The sequence below is a fragment of the Emys orbicularis genome, chromosome 1 (assembly GCF_028017835.1).
Source record: "Emys orbicularis isolate rEmyOrb1 chromosome 1, rEmyOrb1.hap1, whole genome shotgun sequence".
Lineage (NCBI taxonomy): Eukaryota > Metazoa > Chordata > Testudines > Emydidae > Emys > Emys orbicularis.
The window spans coordinates 364,226,840-364,241,103 of record NC_088683.1 but is presented as its reverse complement, the minus strand read 5'-3'; the positions used below and the strand labels follow the sequence as shown (position 1 = coordinate 364,241,103).

General features: G+C 44.0%; 1 protein-coding gene across 4 annotated transcripts in view; it reads right to left on the bottom strand.

Annotated features, from left to right (window-relative positions):
- Positions 1 to 14,264, bottom strand: part of STIM1 (stromal interaction molecule 1) — a 160,104-nt gene that overhangs the window by 76,165 nt on the left and 69,675 nt on the right. For all 4 annotated transcript variants that reach the window (XM_065423459.1, XM_065423457.1, XM_065423460.1 and 1 more), the window contains exon 2: positions 8,710 to 8,840. In XM_065423459.1, coding sequence (XP_065279531.1) covers positions 8,710 to 8,840 — 131 coding nt within the window. The remainder of the gene's footprint in view (positions 1 to 8,709; positions 8,841 to 14,264) is intronic.

Here is a 14,264-nt window from a genome sequence, read left to right as displayed (position 1 = left end):
ACGGGAGCAAGTCCAACATTTATCAGAACTATTATTTCTGGCTGTCTGCAGACTCTGACATCACTATAATGGTTACTTTAGGTTCACAGCCAGAAAGTTTTCTTTGCAACCACAAGCTTCAGAGACATTTCTAAAATGAGAATTTCAGATTCTTGAGAGCAATTATGTGGCACCTTAAGAAAAAAATGCATAATTATAAATCAATTTACATATTTGCATAATCTCATTAAACATTTTAACCCTCTGGTTGCCACACTTTGTGTAAGGTTCATCTACCTCTCCACAAGGCTGCTTTATAGCCGCAGATATCTGCATCCGAAGATGTGGATTCCACAGACGATTTTTGTGGATCACGGATCGGATGCAGATACAAATTTTGTATCTAGAGCCCTGCAAATCTGCGGATATCCACGGATTATTTTTGCAGATCGCAGATCAGATGCAGATACAAATTTTGTGTCCGGCTCTAGAATCTTGGCTCCGGATATTTTGGTCACTACAGACCTGGAATTTAAAAATAGAAAAACCATCCCACAAACTAAAGTTTGTTCAATTAAATCATAAGACATTGGTGTCCTTAAACAGAACTGGAACCACCTTTGACTGAATATGATCACAAATAGGTTGCTAATTAGAAGGGTTTTCCCATAAGAGCCAGGGCTCTCTCTTTAATTGGGGTCACCGCTATCATCTTTAAACTTGATGAAAATTCATCTCAACAAAAGGAAAAAACAAGGATACTTTAAAAGGACAATTTAAGGTTGACAGACAAATTTTCACTGGTCTTAAATATAGTTCTTGTTTTTTTAAAACAGACCTTAATTTAGAAAAAAATGTGTCAATTACATCCCCCATGGAAAAGATGGCTGCAGTGTGGATAAAATCCCAATTTCTCAATTGAGCAAAGCCTAACTCACTACAAAGCCAGAACACTGGGTTTCATTTGCGCTCACGAGCACGCAGACATCACAACTGCCCCATAACTCTGCAACTCAAGCTTGCTCACGAGAACGGAGCAAGCTGAGTGGAGGGATAACTCAACATGCCAAAAAAAGGCAGCAGGAGGACTTTCAGGCCTGCTGGCCTTTCAGAACATCTGCTGAAGATGTACGAATTCTCACTGAGGTGACTGCACTCAACCTTCAAAATCACCCCTAACCTCCCCCTCACTAGTTTAACGGAGGAAACTATTCAAGATGGACAGAAAGGCAACTGACTCAGAAACAGGGACTTTCCAGCATTAGGGATATCCCACTACAATCCAGCAGCTGACTCCCAATTTGCACACTATGGAATTGGAAAGCAATTCTAAGGCTCTGCTTTTAGGACAGTGTCTGGCCCCAGGACTAAGGCCTCTTCTATTATGCACAAATAAGCCCATCTTCAACAGAACCTGGAAAGCCTGACAGCAACCCAGATTATGCCTACAAAGCAAAAAAAAATAACCTGCATCAGCAAGTCTTAGAGCTCAGGTCAACTAACTAGGGCTCACAGGGATCGTGCTAGAGAACTTCCCTTGGCCTACATTATTATGTGTACTTCCGCACATAAGAAACAAATAGCTCCCCTACCCTTTGATGCCACTGGCTACCATTAAATTAGAGGGCTGGGTGGTCCAGCTTCCCTGATGTGTGAGCTACTGACAGTTTTTCCAGTTGCTTTTCTGTCCACACTAAGTCAGTGGATATCTCAGGCCAAGCCTTTGCTCCTGGTGTCAATTGTGGACAGGTAAAACGATGGCATTCTCCGAACAGACTATTACCTCAGTCGTTTTCACACAAATTTACTGAAATGGCCTGACATTCTACAGTTATTCTCAGGATAATTTCATGTCCTAGAAGAACATAAGAACGGCCATACTGGGTCAGACCAAAGGTCCATCTAGCCCAGTATCCTGTCTTCAGACAGTGGCCAATGCCAGGTGAACAGAATGAACAGAACAGGCAAACAGAGGCTAGGGACACCATCCCTGCCCATCCTGGCTAATAGCCATTAGTGGACCCATCCTCCGTGAATTTATCTAGTTCTTTTTTTAACCCTGTTATAGTCTTGGCCTTCACAACATCCTCTGGCAAGGAGTTCCACAGGTTGACTGTGCGTTGTGTGAAAAAAATACTTCCTTTTGTTTGTTTTAAACCTGCTGCCTATTAATTTCATTTGATGGTCCCTAGCTCTTGTGTTATGAGAAGGAGTAAATAACACTTCCTGATTCACTTTCTCCACACCCATCATGATTTTACAGACCTCTATTATAGCCCCCCCGTAGTCATCTTTTTTCCAAGCTGAAAAGTCCCAGTCTTTTTAATTTTGCATCATACAGAAGCCGTTCCATACCCCTAATCATTTTTGTTGCCATTTTCTGAACCTTTTCCAAGTCCAATATATCTTTTTTGAAATGGGGAGACCACATCTGCACGCAGTATTCAAGATGTGGGCGTACCATGGATTTATATAGAGGCAATATGATATTTTCTGTCTTATCTATCCCTTTCTTAATGATTCACAGCATTCTGTTCGCTTTTTTGACTGCCACTGCACATTGACTGGATGTTTTCAGAGAACTATCCACAATGACTCCAAGATCTCTTTGTTGAGTAGTAACAGCTAATTTAGACCCCATCATTTTATATGTATAGTTGGGTTTATGTTTTCCAACGTGCATTACACCTTGCATTTATCAACACTGAATTTCATCTGCCATTCTGTTGCCAAGTCACCCAGTTTTGAGAGATCCTTTTGTAGCTCTTTGTAGTCTGCCTGGGACTTAACTATCTTGAGTAGTTTTGTATCATCAGTAAATTTTGCCACCTCACTGTTTACCCCTTTTTCCAGATCATTTATGAATATGTTGAAAAGGACTGGGCCCAGTACAGATCCCTGGGGGACACCACTATTTACCTCTCTCCATTCTGAAAACTGACCATTTATTCCTACCCTTTGTTTCCTATCTTTTAAACCAGTTACCAACCCATGAGAGCACCTTCCCTCTTATCCCATGACTGCTTACTTTGCTCAAGAGCCTTTGGTGAGGGACCTTGTCAAAGGCTTTCTGAAAATCTAAATACACTATATCCACTGGATCTCCTTTGTTCACATGCTTCTTGACCCCCTCAAAGAATTCTAGTAGATTGGTGAGGCATGATTTCCCTTTACAAAAACCATGTTGACTATTCCCCAACAAATTATGTTCATCTACATGTCTGACAATTTTGTTCTTTACTATAGTTTCAACCTGTTTGCCCGGTACTGAAGTCAGGCTTGCTGGCCTGGAGCCCTTTTTAAAAATTGGTGTCACATTAGCTATCCTCCAGTCATTTGGCACAGAAGCTGATTTAAATGATAGGTTATAGACGACAGTTAGTAGTTCTGCAATTTCACATTTGAGTTCCTTCAGAACTCTTGGGTGATACCATCTCGTCCTGGTGACTTATTACTGTTTAGTTTATCAATTTGTTCCAAAACCTCCTCTAATGACACCTCCATCTGGGACAGTTCCTCAGATTTGTCACCTAAAAAGAATGGCTCAGAGGTTTGGGAATCTCCCTCACATCCTCAGAACAACTGCTGTGTTTAATCTGAAGATTAAACATAAAACACAGCCATACAGGTTCACATTTGTGAGCATTTATATCCATTCAAATAATTTGCCCAGGAGCTGGCCTCCAGCCACCAATGAAGAAAAGTTTTAAATTCATGACAAAATAAGGAGGAGCGTATAGCCTTGGAAGATGGAGAACAATGACTCAACAGGCAAGTCTAGCTTCAGGTGCCGATGTGTCCAGGAGGCTAGCACTGACCAGACCATTTACAAGTTTTTTTACACAGAGGCAAGCTCCGGACACAGATTCCCATGTAAGCTTCTCCAATGGCAATGAATTACATCTACTAGTGAGGTGTTGCATTGCACTGTGAAGCCTGGAATCACAGCACTTTGCAATACTGAACTCTGCCAATAAGCAAACAGAGATGACGATGTGTGTCCTGCAGTTGCAAAAGATCAATACATATCTACAGAGACATATTTACATAGAAATATTTGCATAGAACAATATTTTCACATAAAATGCAAATGATGCAAGCTATTCTGAAAGTAAATTCAACAAGGAAATCACTTGGATTCTGAGAACAGATACAAATTCAAAACCTTGAATAAAATATTTAGCTTTGCTGTTTTTTCAAATTTGAATCAGAAGATGGTCACTGGTGTTAAATCATCAGTTCTGGAAAGGAGTATGTCAACTGAAGGGAAGTCAGAGAACAACCAAAATTGTAAAGGGGCCAACTTGAAAGGAAAGATTAAAAGGAGTTAATAATCATAATAGACGGTTTGCACTGGAGGAGTTCAAAACTCACTGTGGGACTTGAACACTTTGCCTTCTGACACAGAAGTGAGACAAAGTAAACCACAAAGCAACTTTGCTCCCCCCTTACTCACTAGCTTGGTACTATGGGGGCATTTTCAGGTAATGTCTGCCCTTTCAATTGATGGCATACAGCTGCCTTCTTATGTTGGTTCTCAGGTTAGTGGCGTCTCTGCTGCTGCCGGAGGGTCACGAAGCAGTGGTGGCAGAGCACATTCTCCATCTACGCTTGGCTTAGAGGGTGCCCTTTTCCCTCTCAGATGTGGAATTCACTATCTAGCCATGCCTTTGTCAGTTTCAGATTAGATTCATTCTGTGTGCTCTACACGGGCAACGACCCTTTTGAGACTTCAGCTGGTGCAGAATGCAGCTATCTGATGATTTACTGGTGACTCACACATAGAGTGGCACATTTTGCCATGTGCTCCACTGACTGCATTGGCTTCCAGTTTGTTTCCAGGTGCAATTTATGCTACGGTTACTATGCTTGCTATGGTTGGGTCCTGGGTATGAGAGATGTTGTTCTCTCTCTGTGCTTTACTTCACCAGATGAGATCAGCTGGGATACCTGAGGTGAGATTTGCAAGTCTGGTGTAGGTCATTCCCAGTGAAGGGGGCTTGTCTCTGATAACCCCATCCCGACAAAGCCTGTGTTTGCGCCCCAACTGGGCATGTTGCAGAGCTACACTTAATATATATATCTGAGAGTCCCAGATTTATTTGCAAGAAGCACACAGCTACATTCCTACTGAAAATCTGCCTTTGCATGTTACAACTAACCTCCAGGCTTTGAGAAAGCTTTACTAATCCGTTGTGGATTTCTCAGAGAAGTCATCCAAGTAGCAAACCTCAGAGTTTGCCCTATAACCCACCATGTCAGAGCTGCATGTATCTGGCAGAGGAAAGCATGGGGTAAAACCCTTCTCACAGCTTCAGTGACGCACAAGGGACCTTTAAAAACTAGAGCGACATGGCTCTGCATCACTTTCCTCTCTTACAGCTGTTAAGCAGTCATCTTCTTGACATATGAAAGGTCAATGGTCTGCAAATCCTGTTCCCTAGGCAATAGGCAGAGAGAGAGAACCGATGGAGATAGACTAACCCTGCAATCAAACTAACCCTGCACCATTAGCAGCCCTTGGCACAAGAGTGTGAGGGGAGGATTTAGGCTTATTTCCAACAGTTGTCACAGCAGGCAGGAATGTGCAATTGGGCCTCAAACTGAGAACTAAGTCGATGCCTCTGATGGCTTCTGGTGTTCTCCTCTTTCATCAAGCCACAGAAAACATGATGACAAAGACAAATTCTTTATGGCAGAGCTGCTGAGGCTGTGACTGCCCTACAGTTGAGCAGAACAGATGGAGAATTTGAGGAAGACAGTCTAGTGGACTAGAGGATGCTGTAATTTCTCATCTTTCCGCTGAGTTTTAATTCACAGCCAAGTTGTAGGTGGGCAACCCATTGAAAATTAGCCATTTCAGTTGGCTGAAATACAAAGCTTTTATCATTTCCAAGTGAAAAATCAATGTTTATCCATAACAATAAGGAAATATTCTCCTCTGTCCATTGGGGAGTGTCATTTTTTTCTATATATTTATTTTCTAATGGCCTGTTTCAAGAAGGCTGTGACAGCACTACAAAATTCCCAGGGAAAAACAGCGCAGAGAATACCACAGCACACATGAGTCCTGCCCGAAGCAGCTTACAAACTAAATGTGAGATGTGACAGAATGGAAGGATAACTAAACAGTTATCACAGGAAAGGCATGGGGAGAAGACGGCAGGGAACTTCAAAAAGAGTGTACATTTACGAATGAGGGCTAGTCTGTGGCATAACGCAATAAGGAAGACTTATCTGCCTAAAGTTGTTTAAGTGTGTGTGTTTTCTATCATATCTACTTTAAGTAACTATATTAATTGGCTAATTTCTTGTAGTATCATAGCAGAAGTGGGTCTTAAAGAGGAACTTGGAGTGGGAGATGGCCTTGCAGATTAGCTCTGGGAGGCCATTCACGGTGTAAGTGTAGCATGGAAAAAACCACAAGGACAGCTGTGCAAGAAACAGACAAACGAGGCAACAAGATTGGTGTCACTGAAGGAGTGGAAAGAGCGGCCTGCAACATGACACCAGGGTCAGTGAAGCCCAGAGGCCAGATTTAGGGAGAGCCTTGAAGGTGAGGACAAGAAATATTTGACATCATGGAGAAGAGACGCCAGTGGAGGGGGATGTGGTCAGGTCCATGGGTAAGGAATACGATCTTAGCAGCTGCATTTTGAATGGACTGGAAGCGGTGATTCATAATCAGGACAAGAGATGAAGAGGGCTTGGATGACATATTTAGTTGTCTGAACAGACTGAAAAGGTTGGATATTTAAAGTGTTTTAAACTAGACAGTAGTAATGGTGGCAACTTCAATATACAGTCAAGCCAGGGGTTGGGAAGGCTCAGAAAACCATGCAGAACGGAATCTACGGGGAGTGTAATAATATTAATTATTATTTGTATTTCAGTAGCACATAGAGGCCAGAGTAAAGTGACAATACAAAGAACACACAAGACAGATTCTTGCATCAGTTCCTGCCCTCCAGTTATGCAAACTAATTCGTAGATTAATAATACTTTACTTAACGTTTATATAATGTCATCAAGCACATTCAAAGTGCTATACAAAACCCACTAATTAATCCTCAGCTCTTTCAACATGGGTATTGTCCCCATTTTACACATGGGGAAACTGAGGTAGACAAGTGAATTGACTGGCCCAAGCCCATACATGAGTCAGCGGCAGAGCCAGGATTAGAACTCCAGAGTTTATAAAAAGTCATCTGAGACAGGGAAAGGGACTGTACAAAATGTTTTCCTCACAGTGACGGGGGAATCCAGATGGGAGCTCTTTGATCAGTCTGGGCAGTGAAATTGAGACAAAGAGAGAAGCGCTCTGTAGTGACAGAACAAACAACTTGCCCCAGCAAGCTAGGAGGGCAGACGCTGGCTCTGAATTGACATGGTTTCACATTTTGGACTGATGAGCCTTTTCTTTGCAGCAAATATTTTTAAAAGAAAGAGCTGCTTCATTATTATGGGCTTGTGTGACACATGGATTTACTGTGTGGGCTCAGGCAAGTATTTAAATTCCCTGCGCCTCCACTTCCTTATCTGCAAAACGGGGATCATACTGCCTCACTGGGGGGGGGGTGAGGGGGAGGGGGGAAGAGACTCATTGTTGGGAGGATTAGTCAGTCCAATGTTAGTAGAGAGCTTTCAGCAGGCAGAGCACTATACAAGAGCTAACATCACAGTAAACCGACCAAACCAATCACAATGGAGAAAACAAAGGCTTCACTTCACAACGCAGAAACTGCAGATTACACTTTTGTAATTTTTTTTAAAAGGATCCAACTGTCCCATTTACGACCCCACCTCCCTTCCGAAGCACTTCCAGGCGGACAGCATGTACACAGAGCTCAACTCTGCTGTATTGCCTCGAGGAGGTACCAGGGTCTAGTGCAGGGGTCTCAAACACACGGCCCGTGGAGTTATTTCCTGTGGCCCGCCATAGGCGCCGACTCCACCGGCAGCCAAGCTCCCCTCACCCCCCGCCTCCCACCCCCCGAGCGCGCCGCGTCCCTGCTCCTCCGCCTACCTCCCAGTGCTTAGGGCTTTCCAGTAGGGAGAGGGGAGGAGTGGTGACGCGGCACGCTCAGGGGAGGAGGTGGAGAAGAGGCAGGACCGGGGTGGGGATTTGGGGAAGGGGTTTGAATGGGGCAGGGAGGGGGCGGAGTTGGGGCGGGGGTTGGAATGGGGGCAGGGAAGGGGTGGGAAGAGGTGGGGCAGGCGCAGGGCCTTATGGAAGGGGTGGAGTGGGGACAGGAACGGGCAGAGGGCGGGCTTTTGTATCTTTGTATGAAAAGGTGTCAGTGATGTGGCCCTCGGGCCCATGTACTAGTCCTCATGTGGCCCTCGTGGTGATTTGAGTGAGATCGCTGGTCTAGTGGATAGCGCTTGTATCGCGCTGGGGGGTAGTGTGGCTTAATGGATAAGGTACTGGATTGTGGAGTCATGATACTTAGGTTCTCTTGACCTTCGGCAAGTCACATCTCTGTGTCTTTGCCTGTCCCTTCTATTCAGGGCAAGGACTGGTCTCTTATTATGGCATTCTGGGAGCTTCGGTCTCTGCAGGCTGAAGATGAAGGCAGCCAACAACTACTCTGGAAAATGTTATCGGCTGATCTTTGGCCACCCCTGACACGCAGTATTATCCAAAGTAGAGCTGCCCTCCTAAAGAGGAAGGCAGGAAGGGGAGGAAGGACAGGAGGGAGAAAGAAAGAAAACTAGCTGTGAACTAACCTCATCGCTCTCCTCTACATCCACGTTGCCATTGGCATCATCGTCCATCTGCTTGTGGATATTGCAGACAGCTTCAAAGCTGAGCTGCTCATCTTCGAGGTGGCACAAGGGCTCATCAATTCGACAGAACTCTGTTTGGGGAGAAAACACTGGCATTAGGTAGCCCCCACCACAAGACTTTCCATCTCACTCTCTCGCTCCGCATCTTGCATTTGGAAAAGCAAGAAAAGTGTTTGGGGCAGGAATACACTGGGATATTTTAGTGTTCCAGACCCACAAATATAAAGTAAGACTGGCTGGTCTCTATGATAGCCGCAAATCCTGACAAAAAAGAATGGGTCGGGGCCTAACCTGGGCCAATCTCTCTTAGGGACCAGCTCCTGCAGTACCGCTGGAAATGCTGATCAGCTTGCGGGCATGGGAGGCGGGGCCTTCTCCACAAGAGGCCAGAGACTTTGTTTCCCCCAATAACGTACCTGTCAGTTTTACCCTGGGGGAAGGATTTCTGGGTTGTTTTTTAGTATGTATTAAGTGGGATTTATTTCTCCTATAGGTTTAGTGTGTGTCCTTAGGACATTATGATGGTTATTACAGTAGTGCTTAGCCCCAGGACATTTTGTGGGGTTAGTTAAATTTATTTTATTCATTTTGTTTTATACATATAAATTATTCAATAAAAAGATGGTATTTCCATTAAATATGTGATAGGCCATTTAGAGCTTTATATTTATAAACCAACACCTTAAATTGTGCCTCACACTTAATAAGTAGAGAATGCTGATTCAAACACACAGCTGTCATGCTTACAGGACATCTTAGAGGCTTTCGGATAGGAATTTGTAGATGGCACGAAGAACCTTTCACCTAGCAGGTACCTAGATCGCATTCATTCCAGGCTGCTATTGGCTGAAAGTTTTTACCCTCTGATGGCAGTTCTGAGGACTACATGAAATGAGTTTGGTGGGTCTTAGTCCAGTTCCCATTGGACAGGTGCCCACATCACAAAGCCCGCCACTCGAATTGGCAGTCCGATTGAGTCTTAGCAGAATGGCTAAGGAACAACGGGTGTGTCTAAAAACCCGTGGCTGGCCTGTGCCAGCTGACTCAGGCTAAGAAGTCGTTTAATTGTGGAGTAGACACAGAGGCCCTTGCGAGGTGGGAGGATCCCAGAGCCCCTTAGCCCGAGCTCGAATCAGCTGGCCTGGGGCAGCCGCAGGTGTCTAATTGCAGCATAGACATACCCAAAAGGGCCTTGGAGATCGAATTCCCCTCTGACTTCATGAGGGTCCTTCTGAAACAAAACAGGCAACCTGGTAGCAGAGGGATCTTTTCTGAGGATAAACTGGCATTTATTAAGGCATCTATCGACTTGATCTCTAAAATCCCAGAGGAAATGAGACTACTCATATGCTTAAAAAGTTAAGTACATGTTTAATTAAATGATTGGCTGGACCAGGGCCTAAGTGTGGACTGAAGTGAGATTTATTTCTCTTGGTCTGTCAATCTGAAATCTTTTGCCAGCACTAAATTCACACCAATTGTTTTTAAATGTTTCATTATTAGTTTTACTTGCCCCCATTAGCTTTCACAGATACCTTGGCTGCCGCAATCTTCATGACAGATCCACCCTAGAAGCCCTCTGCTACCAGCACAGATCTCTAGCCATATACAGCTAACACCAGCCAGGAAAAGGTACAGAACAGCTTCCATATTAAAAAGACTGGGACTTTTAGCTTAGAAAAGAGAAGACATAGTAAGTACTGCTTCACACAATGCAAAGTCAACCTGTGGAACTCATTGCCAGAGAATGGTGTGAAGGCCAAAAGACTAACTGGGTTCAAAAAAGAATTACATAAGTTCCTGGAGGACAGGTCCATAGACGGCTATTAGCCAAGATGATCAGGGAGGCAACCCCATGATGGCAGTGTCTCTAAACCTCTGACTGCCAGAAGCTGGAACTGGATGACAGGGGATGGATCACTCAATCACTGCCCTTTTCTGTTCGTTCCCTCCGAATCATCTGGCACCAGCCCCTGTCAGAAGGCAGGATACCGAGCTAGACAGACCACTGGTCTGACCTAGTATGGCCATTCTTACATTCTTATGAAAAAACCACTGCAGCTGCTATCAGATTTCAAATGACCCTGTGCTCCTGGCCTAGTCCCACCCACACCCAGACTTACTCTCCAGGCTTCCCACACCTCTCTCTCCAGACTGTTTAAAACACAAATAAAGTATCAGGCGCATGTAATTTCCCCAAGCAAACACTGACTGCAATTCTCTCAGCTGCTACCGGTGCCCCAATGCCTGGCATGACAGCATTTGGTACTGCAGGTAGCGTATTAGCTGATCAAATGCCATAGTGAGACAGGCAAGAAATACAGGTGAGTGCACTTGTAAGTGAGCATGGAAGATAAAATAGGATGGGTGAGTCTGAGAGATGTATGAGCACTGGCACTTTTTTCAGAATACAGGTGCCTGTGTACGTTATTATTGAGTATGAGTCATGATACAGCACCATATGATCACTAACCGTTTACTGGAAATAAAGGTGTCTCTATCAGATAAAGACAGATGACTCGGTCACATAGAATTGAATGGTCACTTGTAATCTACAGGAAATACAGCTGCCAAAGTTTCTGAACCTAATGCAACGACAGCCATAAATGTCACTCATCCCAAAATATTCATCAGTGAGAAATGATAGATGCACTACCATGCAGGGGAGCACCAGTTTTCCTTGTGGCCGTACCTTTAACTTCTGATCTCTGTTAGATGTTCGCTTGTATCTGCACACTCCCCAGATATGACTTGGTACCAGCCTTATAAACAGGATGCTATTACCTTGAGGCTTAGCAACCAAGAGATGAAGGACCACAAACTTTTTTCAATTTCAGTTACAAGAGCAGAGGATCCAGAGTTTCATTTTAATGTTTGTCTACAATAAATAAATGTATGCTCTCCAATTTCATACTTTGCATACGACATTCTCTCAAAAGCACCTAGAGCTAGGCTCGCCAATTACACTTTCAGCGTCTCACCGAGTATCAACCTACGAGTCCAAGTTCTCATATCGTGTTCATCACTATTGTGTTTTGAAGGCCTGACAAATGTATGTAGTTTTACACAGGGATGGCACATTTAAAATCCTGGCTGTAGTTATGGCACTAGTGCTGGAACAGGACGTCTCACACTGATACTGATCTAATTCCAGTATGTTAGTGTGTAATATAAACATAGAACAGAAGATGGAAAGCACCAGTTTCCATCTCCCATAACCCAACCTCTGCAACCACAGGAAATCAGACAATGGGCGATATGCCCAGCAGATCCTAACGGATGACTCCCTCTCCCAACTCAGTGCCGCAGAGAAAGTTCCTGCCAATATACCATGAGAAAAGGTCTTCCCAAATTAGGTAATCAGCTAAGCCCTGCGCTTATAAGCTACAATTATCATGGTTAAGTATCCAATCCCATTTATACTCCGGTGTCTAAATATGGAATACTGGTCTAGTTTTCTTGATTTCCCAGTGCTGTGGACTCTGCCAGCCCCTTCCGGAACAGGGACTCCCGAATACTGACCTCCCTCTGGGAACAGGAAATGCCCCATGGAATTTAACTTAATAAAAAAAAGATGTCCACGGGTAGACTTCAGATGTAAATGTCGTTTCCCTGAAATTTAGGAGTGGTCTGCACTTAGAAATTTACCAACATAGCTCTGTCAGTTAATGGTGTGATTTTTTACCAAGATAGCTACACTGGTAAAAGCCCTACTATAAGCCGTTTTATACCAGTTAAGTGCATCCACCCTAAAGGATTTTGCTAGCATAACTATTTTAGTACACCTATACCAGCAAAACCCTCCTAGGGTAGACAAGGTCTTAGCTGACAATGTTTGCTTTGGTCACACATGGTAAGACATTAGAATAGGAAAATTTATTCATGCTTACCTACAAGTTTCCTTTCTTTGAGTAATAAGGTCTACAGATCTGTTACAAGGGGTATTTCAGCCTACTTAACAACTTGGAGGCAGAACCAGATCTGTCAGTCATTAGCAATAAGGGAGTGCCCCACCCCTGAAGTTCCCTTCAATCAAGACAATGTCCACTGCCAGTATGATTCCATTCTACTTTCCTAAATTACAGATTGTGTTAACTATACTTTAAAGTGAAATCACAACAATTTCTCCTAATGCAGAGCACAGGGATACGTCTCCCTAACAAAATAAACCTGAATATTTGGATATCAATTTCTCTCTCTATTCTGGATGATCCATTTGTCTCCAAGATGGGCCAGATCTATGGACCTTATTACTCAAGGAAAGGAAATTTTCAGGCAAAACAATTTTTTTTCCTGTTCTACATGGAGCTAGGATCTACAGAGCCTTAACAATGGGATTTTCACAGCAATGTGCCTCCAGGGTGGGAAGCTGGATCATCCTTTAAATATGGACAACCAAAATGAGGTAAATTATATATCCTGGACACTGAGGCATGGAAAAGACTTCTGCCGAAAAATGGCATTTGCTAATGATTAGATGACCAACATGTAGAATTTGGTGAATTTATGTATTGATGGCTACATGGCCATCTAGCTGGTCTCAATACAGGAGCCATAACTTCTCTGCCCTGAAGTTATCAGTGCTCCTACAGATTAGACTTTCATGCTTGACAGAAAAAGAACATTTCTTGAATTTATTTTGCAAGTGAGTGCTACGACAGATGTGAGGACTGCATGTCTGAATAGGCCTCCTCAGAGAAAGCTCCCAGCTTCATAAACTCATCCAATTGGCGACAGTAGTTCTCAGGAAGTCTGCTTTAATGGATAGGAATTGTAACGACGCTAGCCACAGGGGTTCAATTAGGGTAGTGCAGTAAAGAGCAGAATGAGGTTCCAAACATTGTGGGGTTGGAATCTGGATAGCTGACCTAAGGAAGCATTTAATGTCAGGGTTTCTACAAAACTTCCTTTTTCTTGACCGTATTGAGAACATTATAGTACAGAGACTTGACCTTTTTGCTTAGACATTCTCATTAGAGTCCTCGTGGAGGACAAAAGTACAGATCCTACCGACCACCAGAAAAGCTGAAGAGCTCTTGGATAACCAGCCTCAAGAAGCATCACCACCCCAGATTCAAGGAAGAAACTGACCATCCAGGAATGAGAAAGAGACAAAATAAGAAATGATACTTGGTGTGACGGGATCCCCGGGGTGCAGCCTAGGACTCTGGGAGCGCTGTGCCCCCCTGAACTCTCTCCAGCCTGGGCTGTCTTTCATAATGCCTTGCTAGTGACCAGCAGCAAACCCCTCCGGGTGCTGTGATCACTCAGCACAACCACATGTGGAGCCCCACACCCCGCTAGATTGCATGAATGATCCCAGAGCCACTCATGGATCACACAGGGAAAGGAACCAGCCAAATCGCCCCAGCTCCCAGCACTGCACCTCAGGAATATGCCGTCTTGCCCTGCTCAAGACGAGCAGTGCAGATTTATTAATTGGTTCACCACTTCATCAATGGAAAGTGGACATACACCAGGCTTTGCAAACCTCA